At 36.2% G+C, this 20,993-nt stretch overlaps 1 protein-coding gene across 1 annotated transcript; it reads left to right on the top strand.

Annotated features, from left to right (window-relative positions):
* Positions 1-9,385: 9,385 nt before the first annotated feature.
* Positions 9,386-11,957, top strand: LOC115705643 (AT-hook motif nuclear-localized protein 15). The gene has a single exon (XM_061103180.1). It carries the CDS (start codon positions 10,668-10,670, stop codon positions 11,700-11,702), a length of 1,035 nt encoding a protein of 344 aa, XP_060959163.1. The 5' UTR covers positions 9,386-10,667; the 3' UTR covers positions 11,703-11,957.
* The last annotated feature ends 9,036 nt before the right edge of the window (positions 11,958-20,993 follow it).

The following is a 20,993-nucleotide window of genomic DNA, read 5'->3' as shown; positions in this document are numbered from 1 at the left end:
CTTTAACTTGGTACCCATAGCCTTCTGAAGACTCACCCAAAACTTCGATGTGAACTTTGGATCCCTATCTGATACAATAGATTTAGGGGCTCCATGAAGACGGACTATCTCTTTCACATACAATTCAGCGTACTGATCCACTGAATATGTAACTTTCACTGGTAGGAAGTGAGCTGACTTTGTGAATCTGTCCACGATGACCCATACTGAATCATACATCCCCGTAGTTCTAGGCAAACCAGTTACAAAGTCCATTGCGATGTCCTCCCACTTCCATTCTGGAAGAACTAAAGGCTGCAATAACCCTGCCGGCCTCTGATGTTCAGCTTTAATCTGCTGGCAGGTTAAGCACTTGGACACATAATCCACCACATCTCTTTTCATCCCATACCACCAGAAGTAGGGTTTCAAATCTTGATACATCTTGGTGGTTCCCGGATGCAACGAATAAGGCGTGGTGTGAGCTTCATCCAGTATTTCTTTCTTAAGCTCATCAACACTAGGAACACAAACTCGAGCTTTATATAACAACATTCCACTGCTCGAGACTGAAAAGCCTCTAGGCCGACTAGCCACTACTTCGTCTCGAACTCTAACTAGCTCGGGATCTTCCAGTTGTGCCTTTCTGATTCTTTCCAACAGATCAGATTGGAGTGTTAAATTATGTAATTTCCCGATCACGAATTCAATTCCTGCACTAACCATTTCCGAGGCCAGTTGAGGAGGTATCATAACCGTAGTACAAACTTGCCCGGGACCCTTTCTGCTTAAAGCATCGGCCACAACATTGGCTTTCCCGGGGTGATATAAAATTTCACAATCGTAGTCTTTAACTAACTCCAACCACCTTCTCTGCCTCATATTCAGATCTTTCTGGGTGAAAAAGTATTTGAGACTTTTATGGTCAGTATAAATCTCACACTTTTCACCGTAAAGATAATGTCGCCAAATCTTTAAAGCAAAAATCACAGCAGCGAGCTCTAAATCATGAGTTGGGTAACACTGCTCATAATCTTTCAATTGACGAGAGGCATAGGCTATGACTCTGTTAGCTTGCATCAGAACACATCCCAGACCCTGTCTGGATGCATCACAATAAACAACAAATTTCTCTTGATCTGATGGCAAAGCTAACACCGGAGCTGTTATCAAACGTTGCTTCAACTCCTGAAAGCTTGTTTCACACCTATCTGACCACACAAATCTCTAATTTTTCTTGGTCAATTCAGTTAGGGGCATAGAAAGTTTAGAAAATCCTTCGACGAAACGCCGATAATACCCTGCTAATCCGAGAAAACTTCGAACTTCCGTCACAGACTTGGGCCTCAGCCAATTCTTCACTGATTCTATCTTATTTGGATCAACCATAATTCCATTCTTTCCAACAATATGTCCCAGAAAGGACACCTCAGACAACCAGAATTCACACTTTTTGAACTTGGCATACAGCTTGTGATCCCTAAGTCGCTGTAACACCATTCGAAGATGATGCTCGTGCTCCTCTTCTGACTGAGAGTATACAAGAATGTCATCGATAAACACTATAACGCAGTTATCGAGGAAATCCTTGAATACCCTATTCATGAGATCCATAAAGGCTACAGGAGCATTAGTCAATCCGAACGACATTACCAGAAACTCATAGTGCCCATATCTGGTTCTAAAAGCAGTCTTAGGTATGTCCTCCTCCCGAATCCTAAGTTGATGATAACCAGACCGCAAATCAATCTTCGAAAACACTGTCTTTCCCTGAAGCTGATCGGTCAGATCGTCGATCCTGGGCAACGGGTACTTGTTCTTAATCGTCAACTTGTTTAGTTCCCGATAATCAATACACATTCTGAGGGAACCATCCTTCTTTTTCACAAAGAGAACCGGAGCTCCCCAGGGCGATACACTGGGTCGAATAAACCCAATATCAAGCATCCCTTGGAGTTGTAACTTAAGCTCCTTGAGTTCTGCTGGAGCCATCCTATATGGAGCTTTAGAAACAGGTTCGACTTCAGGTGCCAAATCAATTACAAAGTCAATCTCTCGCTGTGGCGGCAATCCCGGCAACTCCTCAGGATACACATCAAGAAAATCTTTCACCACCCGGACTACCTCAGGCCCAAATGTTTCAGGTCTGCTGGAGTCAAATACCACCGCTAGAAATCCTACACAACCATTGCATAGTAAATCCCTAGCCCTCAGCACAGAAATAACCGGGATCCGAGACCCCTGAACTGATCCAACATAAACAAATGGATCTTCACCTTCCGGCTGAAAAGTCACCATTTTATGCCTACAATCTATACTGGCCGAATACTTGGATAAGAAATCCATTCCCAGTATAATATCAAACTCAGTTAATTTCAATTCTATGAGGTCAGTACTCAATTCCCTATCTTCAATCCTAATTGGCATAGACCTAATGCGCCTATTAGAGATAACCAATTCCCCGCTAGGCATTAGGGTTCCAAACCCTCTTTCTAAAATATCACAAGGCCTACCCAAAAGGTCAATTACTCTTGTAGCCACATATGAACGTGTAGCTCCCGAGTCAAATAATACTATAAATAACAAGTTGTTGACGGGAAGCTGACTTGTCACAACAGAAGGACTGGCTGCAGCATCAGCTTGGGTAATGGCAAACACACGAGCAGGAACCGGTTTCACTTCAGCTTTCGGCTCCTCTTTCTTTGTCTGGGGGCAATCTTTCTTGAAATTCCCCACCATGCCACACAGAAAGCATGTCTTCCGGTTACACTCTCCCGGATGATGTTTCTTGCACCGTGGACACTCAGGGTAAGAGTAACCCTGGCGTCCTCCTCTACCTTGGTTCCCACGGAACCGCTTACTTTGCCCCGAGCCACCAGAAGCTGGAACAACTTTTCTTTTCTGCTCAGTGGTGGAGTCACCACCATCCCTACCATAAACAAGAGTAGGAACAGTGGGGGTCCCACCAACACTCGGAGTCACCCGGGGCTCCTGAAAGAATTTCACTGCTCCCTCGGCTCTCGAAGCCTTTTCAACCATCTCCGCATATGTGGTTGCTTCAGTGGTAGTAATCACTAGGTCATGTCGAATCTTTGCACTCAAACCCGCCAAATATTTTTCTTTCTTGCTAAAATCAGTCGGCACAATTCCTGCCGCCAACTTAGCCAACTGATCAAACTTTGTCGTGTATTCAGTAACTGACATTCCCTCGGTTTGAACTAGATCAGTGAACTCTTTCCGCTTTGCACTGCGGACTGCTTCATTATAATACTTGGAGTTAAATAACTCCTTGAATTCTTCCCAGGTCATCAGCGTGACGTCTCGAGTGAGGGTTATTAACTCCCACCACACGAGAGCGTCTTCCTGAAATTGGAAAGTGGCGCAGGTCACCCGGTCATTTCCAACCACTCCCATAAAATTGAGAATACGCTCGATCACCGAAAGCCACTGCTCGGCCTTCATCACATCAGGACCTCCCAGAAACACTGGAGGTGCCTGTTTCCGGAATCTCTCGTACAACTGTTCCATACGGTTGCCAACAACAGGTTGTTCTGCTGGCACCGCAGGAACTGCAACGGCCTGAACCACTTGAGGAGGCACGGCAGGAGGACCCTGCTGCCTCAATCTTTGGATCTCTTCATCTTGCTGGCGGATTCTATCTTGCATCTCAGCAAATCTTTGCTCCCAATCAGGAGGAGCTTGGGGTGGATTTACAGGGTGACCACCCTGAGCTCCGCCACGGCCACGGCCGCGACCACGGCCGCGACCACGAGAATTTTGAGGATTCCCCTGACCGCCTCCGGTCTCAACCATGCCACCCTGACTTCTTGTATCTCGCGGGGCGTCCATTTTATAGGACTTAGCCTGCGAATCCATAAGCCAGGTAGGTTAGACAGCGATCAAAACTTAACACCGCTCTTAAAGACTTAAAGGCAACACACTTTTTTTTTTTATAATTAATTAAAATCTAATATGCTTCCTAACATGCTTTCACATTCACATTTATTAAAGTACTAAACAAGTACGGGCTTACTGAACCGTGAACCGAGCTTTCTCTGATGAAGATTGTACATGCCTTAGCAAGCTTCGGTAGACAAACCTAACGGCTCTGATACCAAAATTGTAACGCCCTAATGTTAAGGCACGCTACAGTGCTTTTTCAATTATTGTGCAATCTTTGCTAATCAAAGAAATTTCTCGAAAAACGTGTCAAATCAAAACTTTTGCTTTAGATATTAAACTTTGTAATATAATATAATATTTACAAATTCCGGTATCCCGATTTCAAACTTTGTAAAATTTACTTTTCAAACTATACATTCAAAATACACAAGTTCTAGGTCGCACAGCGACTTTCAAAATACAACTCCCAGATGTCCCGAGACCGAACACTCCAGGTCGCGCTGCTTGACATGTACAATCTCACCCGAGCTCAGATTCATTCTTGTTCAGCCATCGCCTTTCCTTTACCTACACATGGAAGTAGAAACTGTGAGTCAACAGACTCAGTAAGAAATGCATATAACATACCATATAATTTCCGACCTGTAAATAGGCGCCCATACACCTTTTTACAGAGCTTAACAGATGAGTATGAACGTTCAATACCAGGGTACAACCACTATACCACATACACATCGTACCTCACTGTACGAGTGTTGGTAGGGCTTACCCCGATCACTGAGTAACACTGAGTGATGTACCACACACCTTAGCATTTTCCCATGCTTGTGTTGGTATCACTGTATCGTACTCATAATCACAATAATCACTATACCAATGCACTCTATAACTTATTCATACAAGTGTTGGTAGTGCTTAACATAATTCAAGCATACATATATAAACACATATACACACATTCAGATAATTACATCATACATTATACACAGTTCTAACCTGTTTTCCGAATTCAAGTGTGCTGGCCGACCTGAACGGAATTCACGCGCTAGATGGATGCCCTAATCACAATAATTGCAACACAGATGAGTGACTCGCTAAATCACTTTCCGGGACTTAAACTTGAAACTAAAAGTTTTCCCATCGATAAACCTCAAGGCAATACCCTAAATATCTCAAAATTGGCCAAAACTAGGGTTCTGGAATTTCCCCCAACAGGCAGACCGGTTACCAACCGGCAATCCGGTTCTGGGTCACCAACCGGTCGACCGGTTGGTACTGGTCCCCCAGAACCGAAATTCCAGTTCTGAGCTGGGAACCCAAAAATCATTCCCCTTAACTCAAATCAAGCCCAAACCTTACCAAATTCTCTAGTACACCTATACAATGCATACACAATAGAATCCAAGCAGTATTTCACAGAACAAACCAATAAATCCAATTATGCCATTAAAGCTCAAAGCTTGAGTTTCAAAACTCAAGCTTGCTTAGAACCAATATCAAGCATCAAAACCAGGAGCTATGGACTTAAATCAACTCAAAATAATTCTAGAATTCAAACCCTAAACATTTCAAAACCTAACAGCCACTTATTCTCAAAATCACAAGTTCAAACTAAGTAAAAAGCTCAATAATACATAAACAAGAGTTCTAGGGCTTACCTTAGATGAAACCTCCTTGAATCCTAGCTTAATCCCAGAAAAACAAGATGAAAACTTTGATTCTTTACCCTTGTTCTGCCCCAGCCGAAAGAAAGAGAGAGAGAGAGAGAGTTCAAGAACAACTCAAATTCTAATTTCCTTCTTTCTTAATTTTCTTTTCTTCAAAGTAATCTTTTTATTTTTTAATTACTAACTAAATTAAACTAGGTGTCATCACCCATGGCTGCCACCTACTCCCACCAAGAAAAAGACTAAAATACACTTTAATGTATAACTTAGGTATTTCTAAAGCTAGGGGTAAAATGGTCAAATTCCATAACCCCGCTTAATCCCGATAATTTATTTCCTCTAAATTATTTCCCACTATGAGATAAGGTTCTAAACTTACCCATGTGATCAATCTAGCCATCCATCGCATTTTTCGTTGTCGCCGAGCAAAAATTACAAAAATAACATATTTCACATATAAGCTAAATAATACCCCTAGAGTTTAATAAAATCTCCAGAATTGAGAAATTATAACTCATATATTTATTTCTAAATATTGGGGTCCACAACTAAATTAATTCGTAAATAATAATGAAATAATAAAAATTAATGCTAATTGCCTTTACTAATCCACAATACTAGAGCGGTCATTACAAAATGGATGAGCTCTTGTTTAAGTATCTAAATCTTAGATCACTAAACATCATTTACAGGTAGCTAAGTGTTTTAAGGGGCAAAATACGTTGAGGGGTGAGAACGGTAAAATTATCCCATCTCGATGTAAATCATCTATATAGAGGATCTTTGATCACAATAAGATTATAACAATAGTTAAATGAGATAACATATCTATATCGTGGAACATGTAATATGCTCTATATAAGTCTGCGAGTGCAATTCTAAGTTCTAAGAGTGGATTCAACAATGAATTAATAAGTAGGGATTTACTTAGTAAATTCGGTTCACTTAAGCAAACTTAAACTACTTCTAAAAAAAATATATATTTAAATTTTCTTATATTTGCAAACACATTTAAAGGAATCAAATGAAAATATTAAAAATTCAATAAATATTTTAAACAAATTAAGATTTTGTAGAAAGAAAAAATCAAGCATTTTAATATTTACAAACTCATATCTTAAAAAATAAAAAAAAATTATTAAAAGTGTATTAAATATTTAAGATAAACTAAGATTTTATCACCAAAAAATAAAATAAAGATTCAAACTTATTTATATTTACAAACTCATATCTTAAAACAAATTATTAAATCTATTAAAAAATCAAATTATTTTAAAAAAATTTAGAAAATTAATCTAAAAAAATATTATGTTTACTTAAACAAACCTAAATATTTTGAGAAAAAAAGTTAAACTCAACTTTGTTCCCATAAAATTGAATCTTTACACAAATTGAATTTTAATATTCTTCTTTCATATCTAAATGAATTTTTTAATAAAAAATAATTTATTTTTTAAATCTTTGAATTAATTTTAAAATATTAGTTTCTTTTTTAATTTTCTTAATCATTCGAAATGATTTTTTTTATTCTTTTTTCTAATTCTTTAAGAGTTCAATTATTTTTTTTAAGAATTATCTATTGAGTTAATTTTTCTCATTTTTTTGAAGGGAGTACACTTTCATAGTTTCAAAGATTGAAGTACAAAAATATTAATTTTTAATGATACGTTAGCATTTAAATAGACAAAATAAGATGAAGCCTAATAGAAGAACTAAATTTCTCCAAGTGTAAATGCACCCAAAAAATGTTAACAATATATTTAAAGAACACGATTGATACTATCATAAGAGCATCTTTAATTGAGTGTTTTAAATATGGTATACATCTATTTTTATAAAATTAAATCCCAATAATAGTGTATTATATGGTCTACATTTAATTTATATTAAACATTATGCTAAATTTAGAATAAAATATAATATGGAATAAATTTTATACTACAATAATTATCACTTTTAAATTTAGTTTTTACTACGTACTCATTAATATAATTAATATTTTTTATATTTTTATATGTATATTTACTATATAGTTTTTATATATTTTTATTGATTTTCTTATAACCATCTATTACAATAAAATTTATTTTACTCATAATGAATTGAAGCATAATAATTAAATTTGACTAAAATATAAACTTATTATTTGAACTAAATTTACTACAAAATTTACACCATCAATATGGTATAAGTTGATTGGAAAAAAATGTTAAATATTGTTTTAAGAGCATTGTCATTCGCACCTAAAGTGTTTAGTACTTTTAGACATGTTGTCTTGTAATTAATTAGTGATTCTCTTTGAAATTTCGTACTTTAATATTCCAGTTTGATTATTTAATTAAGTGATTAATTAAATGCGGAATAATAAAACTGGTACTGAAAACAGTTTTTCCGTAGTTACAGAATACAACTCTGTAACTCCAGAGAAACCCAGAAAAACAAACAGTGCATAAAAGTAAAAACACACAAGATTTTTGTACGTGGTTTCAACAATCCTTTCAGATTGTTACTAGTCCACGAGGCCACGCCCAGAGATAAGATTCATTAGATCGGTATCAAAAATACAAAGTAATTGACTTATGCATAAATAGACTCCCTCTTATTGTATGCCGCAAGCTTGATGTATTCCACCTACTAACCGAATCTTGATAAAAATCCAAGAGGTCGAACTCCCTTCGATCACCTTGAAGAGTGCTTGAATCCTCCCGATTCAAGGCTTAAAGGCTATCTCCCGAAAGCCTATACAACCATCTCCCAAAGGTTGTGTGCTTGTATCATCCCGATGCAAGACTTCAAAAGCAATCTCCCGAAAGCTTGTAAATACCCTTCTCCCGAAGGTGCACTGATGTTCTTCGTTGTAGACTTGAATACAGACTCAAGACAATACAAACAACAAATAAACAGAGTAAGAGTAGAACAACTCTTCTCTACATAACAAAGACACTCTTTTCTTAAGATATGAAAGTGAATAAAAGAGTTCACAGAACCTAGAAGCTATAGGATGTATTTATAATGAATATACATCTCATAGACAGCTTACATTCGGTTTGAACAAGACCTCAACCCACTAGAAACTTCCCTAAAATAATTCTTCAATCAGTCCATGAATTTCCGTTTCTGTACCTACAAAATCGTGGGCAGTAACTACAACTTTCCTTTTATAGAAAAGCTATAAAAGGAAAGTTTAGCTCCGGTTTTCTCTTCAAGAAACCTGATCTAAGAAAATGGGAAACTCAACACAAGATCAGATTAACAGCTGGTTAGAAAAGAATAAATGTGTAATCAAAACTTATCATATTTACCTCAATTTCCATAAATAGGAAAGCTAGACAACTTTCCTTCCAAGTTTAGATATACACAAATAGGGAAACCATATTAAACACTCCAGCCGAAATGTACATTAAATAATAAAATATTTTTGTCAATTAAATATGCCTAAAATAGAATTAACACTCTTTAAATATTATTACATTATACTATATAATACCCAATACTAATAATAATATTGACACATAGGAGAAGTGATAAGAGTAATCTATGGTATAAATACCTAACCTTAACTCCCAGTTGTAAATAAATAATTAAGTTTAATATTTGACAGTAATAATACCTAAGTTATATTTTTGGAACTATATAGGTACCTGAGCATTAAATACTAAGTTATTATTTACGTGTCATTTTCTTATTAGTATATTTAAATTAATTTTTTTTTTTAAAAAAATAAAAATTTAATGATTTAGACCAATTAAAAATTGTCACTTAGCAATTTACACTCTTAATAACTAGGTACCTGTAAAACTTTCAAAATTATAACTTCCTCGTTATTACCACTAAAAATTAAACTTCCATATTTATCTACAATTAAAAATTATACTTACAAATTATAAACACACAACCAGTGCTTTTAGCATTTGTCTAGAAGTGTACAACACAAATATGATGGGAAGGAGTGTAGGATAGAACAGCTCGTTCCAACTTGCTTGCTCGGAACTTGAAAAGTAGTACAACCTAAAACCGTTCAACAGAGGCAGACAAAAGTAAACCAGGCTTCTGCAAAACCACCTTTTTAGTGTTTTCTTTTTTACACAGAGAAAAGGAAAAAAAAAAAAAAAAAGAGGATTTTACAGAGTAAAAATTTAAATCTATATTACATCGTTGGGTTTTCTTTTATTAAAATTGTACAGGCCCTTCTTATCATGCGCCAGGGTAGAATTACTGGGTCCCTTAACGTACGCTTCACACTTAACCGCAGGTCTGGTAAAGCGCGGAGGTTCCGAAAACTGGCCTTGGAGGGGCCCCTGCTGTTGCAGCCTCAGATAACTGAAGACGCTGCTCCGTTTTGCTCTGTTTTTGTTTCTTCTGATTCGCCCGTACTGACCAGCCGATTTTGCATATTGCTCTACTACTGTACTTCCTCTCTTTTTATTACTGTTTAGGGGCACGTATGTCGTATAATAGTTTAAGTCTTCATAGCTAAGGAAGAAAAAAGAAGCTAATAGATAGTGGTTGGAGCTTTGGAATAGTGTCTAGATAACTGGGTTTTTATTTTTCTTATGGGTTTACAGGGGTTTTGTTACTTGATCTGAGTATTTGGGTTTTGGGAAAGAGGATTAGGGTTTTGATGAAAAAACAAGGTAACCCATGTCCGATTCTGTCATAATATCAATATATTCTCGATCGCTTTCTTGCTGAGTTTGGGTTGATGAAAAGAAAAGAGTTGAAAAAAGATAAGATTTTTTGGATTTATTATATATGGTAGATTTGGGGGAGTTCTTATTTGGCATCTCAATTATTTATTAACATCAAGGGAAACAAAAGAAAAAAAAGAAGATAGAATGAAAAGAAACGTAGAGAGAGCTTGCTAGAGAGGGAAAATCTGTATCATTATTATTCCTTGTTTGGTGCATACAAGCTACCATCTTTAATTAGCTAGCTATTCTATTTTTGTCATTATTCGTCACTAAAAATTCTTTAGGGAGAGAGAGAGAGAGAAAGAGTCCAAAGACAAAAGAATAACAAGAAGGTAGAGAAAGGGATAACCAAATGAAGTACTTTGAATTTGTTTTTCATCTTTCATTTCCTCTTTCTTTCCCTTAAGCTAACGAGTTTCAGAGCAATATGACGAATCGATGGTGGGCAGGTAATGTGGCCATGAGAGGAGTCGATTCCATGTCTTCACCTCCATCGCTTCAGCTAAGAAACACAGATGAAGATGCCAACAAACTCGGTCCAAGAAGAGAGCAAGAGTTCATAAATGACAACAATCTTACCATAACAACAACTCCTCCTACCAAGAACATCAGCCCCCAAAAGCAGAGTCATCACCATCAAAACCTCGAAGACGACGACAGCGGCGACGACCCCAACTCAGCCGGTCACGAAAGCTTCGAGCCAAGTGGAAGTGGAGGAGGAGGAGGAAGCAGCAATCGCAGGCCACGTGGCAGACCCCCGGGTTCCAAGAACAAGCCTAAGCCTCCGGTAGTGATCACAAAGGAGAGCCCAAACGCTCTTAGAAGCCACGTTTTGGAAATCAGTAGCGGAAGTGACATAGTTGAGAGCATAGCCACTTTTGCTCAAAGGAGACACCGTGGGGTTTCTGTCTTGAGCGGCAGCGGCATTGTCACCAACGTCACACTCCGGCAGCCGGCTGCTCCAGGGGGTGTCATCACGCTGCAAGGGAGGTTCGAGATTCTATCCTTATCCGGGGCATTCCTGCCTAGCCCTTCTCCACCTGGTGCAACCGGTTTGACCGTTTATTTGGCTGGCGGGCAGGGGCAGGTGGTTGGTGGGACGGTCACCGGAGCTTTGGTGGCGTCTGGGCCTGTGATTGTCATTGGTGCAACCTTTATGAATGCTACATTTGAGCGGTTGCCACTCGAGCAGGAGGAGGAGGCCCCAGCCGCTGCAGGCGGTGGGGAAGGGACACAACTAGTGGAACAACAGCAGCAGCAGCAGCAAGCTGGAGTAAATCCTGGAAGTAGCAGCAGTAATCCTAGTACTACTCAGGCTATGGGTGGTCATGATCATCATCAGCAGCAGCAACATCCTTCGGTTCCAATGTTCAATTTGCCACCAAATTTGATGCCTAATAATGGTCAGGTGCCCCATGACATGTTCTGGGGTCCTCCTGCTCGGCCACCTCCTCCTTATTGATCCCTCGTATGAGAATTAGATAATATTATATAAGTTAGAGAAGAGTTTTATGCCGACTTTTTTCCTTTTTTTTTGGTCATTTTGAAAAATGTTATGGTTGATCGTTTTGATCTTGTAAGCAGTAGTAGCTATAGCTAGGTAGAGCTTGTTTTGATCATTTTAAGTCTTTTTCATTTTTCCCCTCGTGAATGTTATTTTATTTTCTAATTTAGGTTTTAAACTGCATGTGTTTAATAATGTATCATCATTCATCAACTTGTGAGTTTTTTTTTTATTTGTTTTTTCTTTCTGTCTCTTTAAGTAACCTGTTGTAGGAGAGAAGCTAGCTAGCTACATATTGAAGAATGGATCAGTCATGGTCATGGAGCTTTCTGCTATCGATTTAAAAGCATGGTAAGTGAGCTTAATTCGTGTTATACCTTTATCTACCTTGTGGATTTTCTATATTTTATGTAACAAATTAAGATTCAGAAGATGAATAATTAATGTTGGTTTTTAATGAATTTATATATATTATTTCAAGAAAAAGTGTTTGCTAAATCCAATGATAATATCATAAAAGCTGGTTGTAAACCTATTTTACCTGTGGAAACTGTGACGGTCCATCTAGGGCTTAGTGTTTAGTCATATGAGACCTAGGGCCATGTTACTCTTCTAGTGAATTGGCATTTCGTAATTATGATTTAGTTTAAATTAAATGTACTCACTGGTAGGATAGTGTAGGATGGTCTAATATTTTCGTTTCATTTTATTATTAATTAAAATAGGGAGATGTGTGAAACTAGCTAGACTTTTGTAGGTGTTCTTAATTTAGTCAGTGCCTTGTTGACCTACCTATATAGTTGTACTATATTTGGATAAGTATTGAGAGATTTTAGTTGCACTATATTTTTTAATTGGGTTGAAAAAAATTCATTGCCAGTGTCGTTTTATTATTAGGTAAGGGTGGGTTGGTGGTGGGTATTAATTAAGATCGATCATCATCTGATTATTAGAAAAAGAAAGCTAGCTAAATGTTTAACATACTGACAATTGACATGGTCAAATTCATGAAATTTAGTCAGAAACTGGCTATAAATTAATACGTGAGCGGCAATTTTGTTAGCTGCATGGTTTTATATATGTGTGGAAAATTAGGATTTGACTTGTATAACACTTATAAATTAAGTTTTTTTTTTTTTTCTTTTTTCCAATTTGTATTGTTAGGTTTGGTTTTCCTGATTTAGGAAAATATAGATTGGTGTTAGTTGTACAAATTGTATCTTCAGTTGACGTTTGTATCTGGTAATCATAAATGTTGTGCGGTCTTTGTTATAAACCCACGAGAGTACTTTTGCCAAAAGTTGAATGTATAAATCTGTGTTCAATTTGGAAGTTGAAGAAGTCTTTTTCTGTATGCTTAGATTGAATTGATGAAGTCATAATTAGTTAACAAATAAATAGAAGATATGATTGAGACACTAATTTGTAATATCTACGGTTTACAAAAAGAGTGTAATTTGAGTGTGACTCTTAACATTATTCAATAAATAAGTATAACATGATATTGTTCTATGGGGGGATTTTGCAAGCGGTTTATACAGTGATAATGGTTTTATGAGAATGGAATTGATCAACACATTATATTTTAGTTTGTTTGCATACTAATGATATATATTATGTGTATGAAGCTTACCTTTTTCTACTTTTTTTTATAATAATGCAAGTCCTAATTGTCTGCTTGTACGGAAATGCTTGGATGACTGTTTTGTTCTTTCTTTGTTTGAATCGAATTGTGGATCATTGTTGCAATATTCAAATTTCAAACATATGCTATATTCAAACTTATGTATTTACTTTCTAACATGTATGACTCATTCTACATACATGTTAAAATATTTTTCTTTTACAGATGGGGTGAGAGCTTCTTCTTTCTTTTATTCGATATATATGCATGGTGTGTAATACTATATTATTGTGATCTTAAGCCTTTTATATATAGCTGTGATTATAAGCTATGATTTAGCTACCGCTATATATATAAGAAATAGAAAAGTATACAATATAGTTCTCGTTCCAAGTGTATGTTTTAGCTTAAAGGATTTCCATCTGTTCACTAATATGTAGTAGTGATGCAAAATTATAGTGTCTTTGTCTAATCAGGAGTTATGAAAAACATGAAATTAAAGCACACAAGTTTTTTTTTTTTGAAAGAAAGTCTTGTGAATTACAAGGACCAAAACCACAAGACTAGAAGAAAGGCAAAGAGCCATTCCAAACGAACTCACTATCAAGCCCAATACCCCATTTAGCAACATTATGCGCCAAGATATTATAATTCCTGCTAATATGAACTACTTTGAGGTTTGGGCAAGGAGATAACAAGTTCTTAATACAAGCTACTAAATCATCTAAAATATTACAACCCCGATTACAAGAATACAATTTATCTACAATAGATTTGCAATCCGTTTTTAAAATGTCCACAAGCAAGAGAATAGAGGAGGCCCACTGTAGAGCATGGACGATAGCTTTAGCCTCAGCCACCAGTGGATCAACACAGCCTGTAAACGGCTTAGCCAAACCAGCCACGACCTGGTTAGAGTGATTCAAGACAATAGTCCCAACACTATATTTTTTCCTCTGGATATCAATGGCTGCATCAGTGAAAATCTGAAAAGCCCCCTCAGGAGGAATATGCTGCAAAACTGTTTGATTCGGATTGGAAACAGTGGGAGGAACAGGAACCTGCTGAGCATCCAAAAACTTGAAGAAAAAAGTAACACTCAAATCATACAAGTTAGCCAAAAATTCTAGTATATAAGCCACAACATATTGTAATATATGTGTAAAGTGTAATACTAATTAGGGTAATAGGGGTATAAGTATTCAAAGTTTTATGTTTGTAAGCGGCATAAACTCAATGTTTATTTTTAGTGGCATAAATACTCAAAGTTTGTAAAATTGTAATTTTTCTCCAGTTTTGTCAGTACAAATTTTGTTTTGAATATATTAATAGAACATTTTGGAAGTAACTGATACTACATAATTATTAGAAAAAAATTATAGTTTTACAAATATTGGGTACTTATATCGCTAAAAATAAATATTGAATTTATGCTGCTTACAAACATAAAACTTTAGGTACTTATTCCGCTATTTACCCTACTAATTATGATTCACGAGTAAGCCTAAAAATGCTAATTAATCTTATTTTAGAGATAGCTTTTGCTTTAATATAATTTTTATGATTAAATATTTATCACTTTTCATCTTTTTTGGGGCTAAAAATTAGTCATAATGTAAAACTAATTAGGGAAATTTTATTTATACTTTAAAAATTTTTAAGTCTATTTTATTAATTTTTATTTTATATAAAATTCATATTTTTAATTGTATTAAGTTTTTTTTTTCTTCCAATTCAATTCTTAAAAAATATACCTATCAAATAAAAATAAATTATATTTTAAATATTATGATAAAAAATTATATAAACTTTTCATAAGATAAAATATAAAAAAATATATGAGTTTGAAAAAATTATGAAAACTAAATTAAAATGAGGATTGAAATTAACATAAAATAATGTGATAATTTTTTTTTAAAAAAATATTAAAAGTAATTTTTAAAAATTATTTAAATTTATATTTTTTTTAATAATAAAGTGTATTTGTATTATAATAATATAGATATTGTAAATTTATGGGCATGAAGCTATTTTCTTAGTAATAAATTTTAAAATACATTTTTTTCGGGAGTAAAGAGAAAAAATTGAATAAATTTTTATTGCATGCATATTATAGGAAAATTCTACAATGCACCCCTTTAAAATAGATATATTGATGCACCCCTATCTGTTTTAGCATCCAAAATAATTTTTTAGTCAAATTTTTTCTCATGGTCATGTACGTTATACTTATTTAAGACATCCTGCAAAATTTTAAGAAATTTGAAAAAGTTTAACATGCCAAAAATTATGTTCAAACAGTGTGTTGCACGCGTAACTATTTTATTTTATACGTGTGTAAAATAAACTGTTTGAACATTGTTTTCTATATTGTAAATTATTTCGAATTTTTCAAAATTTTGTAGGATATCTTAAATAGCTATAACGTACATGAATATGAAAAAAATTAGACTAAAAAATTTTTCTGGATGGCGAAACAAGTTAAAGGTGCACCAGTACATCCCTTTTAAGGGGGTGCATTGTAGAATCACCTCATATTATATATTCACTTATTCACATGTACTCTTTTGGTTATGTTTAAAATGGTGAACTAATTTTTTTTAGGAAAGCGTGATTTGAAAAAGAAGGATAGTACTATTCCAAGAATGAGAAAATTGAAAGATAATTCTACCCAAGATTATCATTCGGTGACTTACTTTTGAAAAAAATAATCTGCTGTCCCAGTTTTCTATTCTCACCCCGTGTCACTAATAATATCAAGCCATTTCAAGTAGTTAAGAGATTCATTAACTCTTTTTTAGGGTTAACATTCATCCATTAATAATTATTCAATTCTCTCTCCAACTAATTAATATCAGGGGTAAGTTGAAAAATACCACTTTTATTAAGCAATTAATCAAATTTGCCTCTAATTTTATATTTATTTGAAACATACCTCTTTTTATATGTATTGTACCCAAAATACTCTGACATAAGATAGTCACATGGAGAGTATCTTGAAGTGACAGGGGCAAAATTGGTACAATGTTTAAAAAAAGAGGTAAAAATGATAGACTTTAAAAAAGAGGGTAAAAATAAAATAGGACAATATAAAAAGGGTATAGAGTGTAATTTCCTCTTAATATCATTCTATCTCTCCAATAAAAATTATAATAAATTAATAACTAAAATATTATTATCTCTCCAACTATTTAACTTTATATTTTTTTTTAATAAACTTTTTATTCTTATTTTAACATTAATATCAATTATTAGCCTTTTATATTTCTTTTTAAACTGACATTTTCTTTTTCTATTCCTTTGCTCAAATAAAAAAAATCACGTGTACTTATATAATTATATATTAATTAAATTGTTTATGTTTTCACAATATAGTTATTTTTTTATCAATTTTTTTTTAATAAAACAATTAAACTTCACAACTGATTTATTGAAATTTTGATATGTACGTACTTTGAGCGTCAGCCCAAATTTTGCTCTGTGGCAGTTACTTTGTTACTTCATTGTCTGGTTTTTTCTAGGTTTCCATCCCCTCTATTCATCATCTTTCCCCATGATCTCTACCCATTTCTTTACCCTCTCCTTCTGGCCATGATCCCCACGATCTACACCTCCTCCATTATGATTTCCCTCTTACCACTCTCCTATTTATTTCGAGTTCTATGTGCCCTAACCCACAATTGTTCTAAATTTGGTACTATGGAAAATATGCTTAAAGACCTCTCCAATCAGTTTGTTCTCACGGACAAAGAAAGGGTGGTGCATGAAATTGGTGGATCGATTACTTCTGCTACATCTTCTACTAACCATTTTGCTGTTTTTGCCTTTGTCTTAACTCACAGGAAGGTGAACGATGATGGTTTTATCAACCAAATGTCTGGCTTATGGGCTTTTCGGTTTCCTGTTACCATCACTGCCCGCCGTGAAGGATACTTTCTGGTTCAATTTAGGTGCTCTGGAGATATGCAACGCACCCTGTACCGCCAACCTTGGCACTTTAATAATCAACCAATTGTCTTGCACTCGGCACCTCCTTTGTCTACTCCGGCTATTACGGACTTCACTCACATTCCTTTTTGGGTGCAGGTCCATGGTTTGCCCTTTCTCAGCAAAACTAAAGTTATGGCAAATATTATTGGGTCAATTGTTGGAGAATTTTTGGAGGTCGATGATGATTCCTTGGAGGAAGGATGGGGGCCCTTTATGCGTATCCGTATCTCTCTTGATGTCACTCAACCCCTCCTCCGTGGCACACTTTTGAAGATTACTGGTCTTGTTGATGACTTATGGGTGATTCTGAAGTATGAGAAATTACCTGATATCTGCTATAAGTGTGGTCGTCTTGGCCACACTTTTCTAAGTTGTATCCAATTCTTGGAGGCTGAAGATGTTGGGGGGGATACTTCCTTACCATATGGTCCTTGGATGAAAGGGGACCCTTTACCTAGGAGGGGAACTGGCAGACCTTTATCTCTTACCAATGTCCGAAATGTGGCGTGGCCACTCATGACTAGACTTGTCCGAAACTCACTTACACAAGCCTTCCCTCTCACCCCGACCCTCCCTCCTCGACCCCAAAACATCCGCCCGTCAGAACAAGCCACTATTTCCCCTGCTGCCCTTGCTACTAGCCTTCTCGCCTCGAGTAATTTTATCTTAGCACCTTGGGAGCAATCATTCAACAATCCTTTACCTCCACCCTCCCTTCAAAATATTATTAATCGGATGTCCACACCGTCTCCTGAAAATCCTACTTCCACTCACAATAATCCTAGTATATTGCCCACTGCCACCTTGGGTTCTTCTCCATCTCTTCATTCACCAACCATAGATCCTTATGCTACCACTACCATATCAATTGACACTCCACCAATAGTTACTGCTCGCGAATTCACCAACAACCGCTCTTTCAAAAGGCAATCTGTTCAAGTGGGATGTTCCCTTCGGAATATGCTCAAGCGTTGCCGTCTTCATCCAAACTCGGACAATTCCACATCCGATCTCACTACAGCAACTGTAACTGATTCTGAAGCCGACCTTGTTGATGATGTGCCATCTACAAATTCTGCAGAGGACGAGGATGCTGATTTGGCGGGTGTTGCGCAGCAACCCCGCCAGTCGCCATGAATGTGTTAAGCTGGAATGTCCGGGGTTTGAGGAATACCCGAGGATTCCGTCAATTGAAGCTGCTCAATTCCCAACATGCTCCTCATCTCCTTTTCCTTATGGAGACTAAGTTAAGATCTGGTTCAGTCAATAGAGTTCGTAATGCTTTAAATTTTCTGAATGGAATTGAGGTTCCTAGAAAAGGTCTTGGGGGTGGTCTTATGTTATTATGGAAGGGGAATCTTGATGTAACTTTGCTTACTTTTTCAATGAATCATATTTCTTGTTATGTTCAGTGTGATGATGGAATCAAATGGCATTTTTCTGGCTTTTACGGTGCTCCCACTAATGTTGAAAAAAAGCAAACATGGAAAATATTAAAAAGACTTGCTGATATTGCTCCCCAAAATCCGTGGATGGTAGTTGGGGATTTTAATGAGATATTTTCTAATGACCTTAAAGTTGGTGGAACTCTTCAGGATAATGCTCTTATTAATGATTTCCACAATGCTGTTAACAAGGGACATCTCACACGGCTTGATCATAATGATGACATATACACTTGGACTAATAAATTTGAAGGTGCTGCACATATGAAGGAATGTTTGGATTACTGTTTTATCAATTCCCATTGGCAACAAGCTTTTCCTTACATTTCTCTTCATCACCTTGATTATTACTCTTCTGATCATAGGGCCCTCAAAATTACTATGAATGATCAGCCGACTAATGTTCATCTCTCTCCTAAGAGGCGATCTCGATTTAAATATGAAGCCTTATGGCTTAATGACACTGAATGTCAAGATCTTGTGGCTCGCCATTGGGATCCATCTTCTCACCAGTCTATGAGGCAAGTGGTTACCAACATCAAAAAATGTTCCACTCATCTTCAAGCTTGGCATGATAAGAAATATGGTAATATGAAGAAGAATATCTCAAAAGCACAGGATCGAGTTGCTGGTCTTCATAATTCCAACGATTCAAGTGCTGAATTTTTTTTTGAGCTCCGTAAATCTGAATGTATTCTTGATGATCTCCTTGAACAAGAAGAGGTATATTGGCATCAACGTTCAAGGATCTCTTGGATTAAATCAGGGGATGCTAACACCAAATACTTTCATTCACGAGCTTGACGCAAGGCTAATAATTGTATTAAAAAGCTTCACACTCCTTCTGGCTTGGTTGTTACAGACTTAGATGGTATTTCAAGTCAAGTTCAAGATTATTTCAACTCTATTTTTCACAGTAATGGTGTTGATCATGATGCTCTTTCCCAAACACTTGAGGTGATCCCTACATCTATAACTCAAGCCATGAACGATTCTCTCCTTTAGCCTTTCTCTCCTGATGAAGTTTATTCTGGTCTCCTTAGTATGGGCTCTGATAAAAGTCTTGGCCCCGATGGTATGTCTCCTATGTTTTGCACTCATCATTGGTCTATAGTTGGCCCATTGGTTACTATGGCTGTCCTTGATGTGCTGAACAATAATGGGGACCCCTCACTCATTAACAATACTTTGATCACTCTTATTCCGAAAATTAAGTCCCCAACCACGGTGGCTCATTTTCGGCCCATAAAGTCTTTGTAATGTGCTCTACAAGTTGATTTCCAAAACAATTGTCTTACGCATCAAGAATTACTTACCACTGGTGATCTCGAAGAATCAAAGCGCCTTCATATCTAATAGGTTGATCACTGATAATGTTTTAGTGGCTTTTGAACTCTTGCATTGCTTGAAAAATAAGACCAGGGGTAAAAAAGGCTATTCGGCTATGATGTTGGACATGAGTAAAGCCTTTGACAGGGTGGAATGGAACTTTATTGAACATGTTCTCTTGAAAATGGGCTTTCATGTGAAGCTAGTTGATCTGATTATGAAATGTCTTCGGTCTACCAGCTTCTCTTTTCTTATTAATGGACATGTCACTGGTCACCTTATTCCTGAACGGGGTATCAGGCAAGGAGATCCACTATCTCCATATCTCTTTCTCATATGTGCTGAATCTTTCTCTTGTCTTTTGAAACATCAAGAAGCCCAGGGGATGCTCACGGGTTTGGCTATAACTCGTCATGTTCCACCAATTTCTCATCTTCTATTTGCAGATGACAGCCTCTTATTATGCAGAATTGATGCTCGATCTTGTGTTACTGTCAAGAGTACTTTAGATTTATACAGCCGTGCTTCTGGCCAACTTATAAATGCTGACAAATCAGTCATGTCCTTCACTCAGAATACCACGCTTGCTGATCAAAGAGATTTTCACCAGACTCTGGGTATGCCTATTCAACCTTGTCATGAATCTTATCTTGGACTCCCATCCTACACTGGTAGCAACAAAAGTGATGTCTTTAGTGGTATTAACGATCGTGTGTGGAAGCTTCTTACTGCTTGGCAAGAAAAACTTTTTTCTATAGGGGGAAAGACGTTCTTTTAAAGGTTGTTGTTCAATCAATTCGCACATACGCTATGAGTTGCTTTCGGCTCCCAGCAAAAGTGTGTCACAATCTTGAGAGTCTA

This window comes from Cannabis sativa, chromosome 1 (assembly GCF_029168945.1).
Source record: "Cannabis sativa cultivar Pink pepper isolate KNU-18-1 chromosome 1, ASM2916894v1, whole genome shotgun sequence".
In the NCBI taxonomy this organism is placed as follows: domain Eukaryota; kingdom Viridiplantae; phylum Streptophyta; class Magnoliopsida; order Rosales; family Cannabaceae; genus Cannabis; species Cannabis sativa.
The sequence above is the reverse complement of the archived record's forward strand: the minus strand, read 5'-3'. Positions and strand labels throughout refer to the sequence as shown.

Bases quoted from the DNA above. Each gene is read 5' to 3' on its own strand.
- LOC115705643 (XM_061103180.1), top strand. From the start codon at position 10,668: ATGACGAATCGATGGTGGGCAGGTAATGTGGCCATGAGAGGAGTCGAT.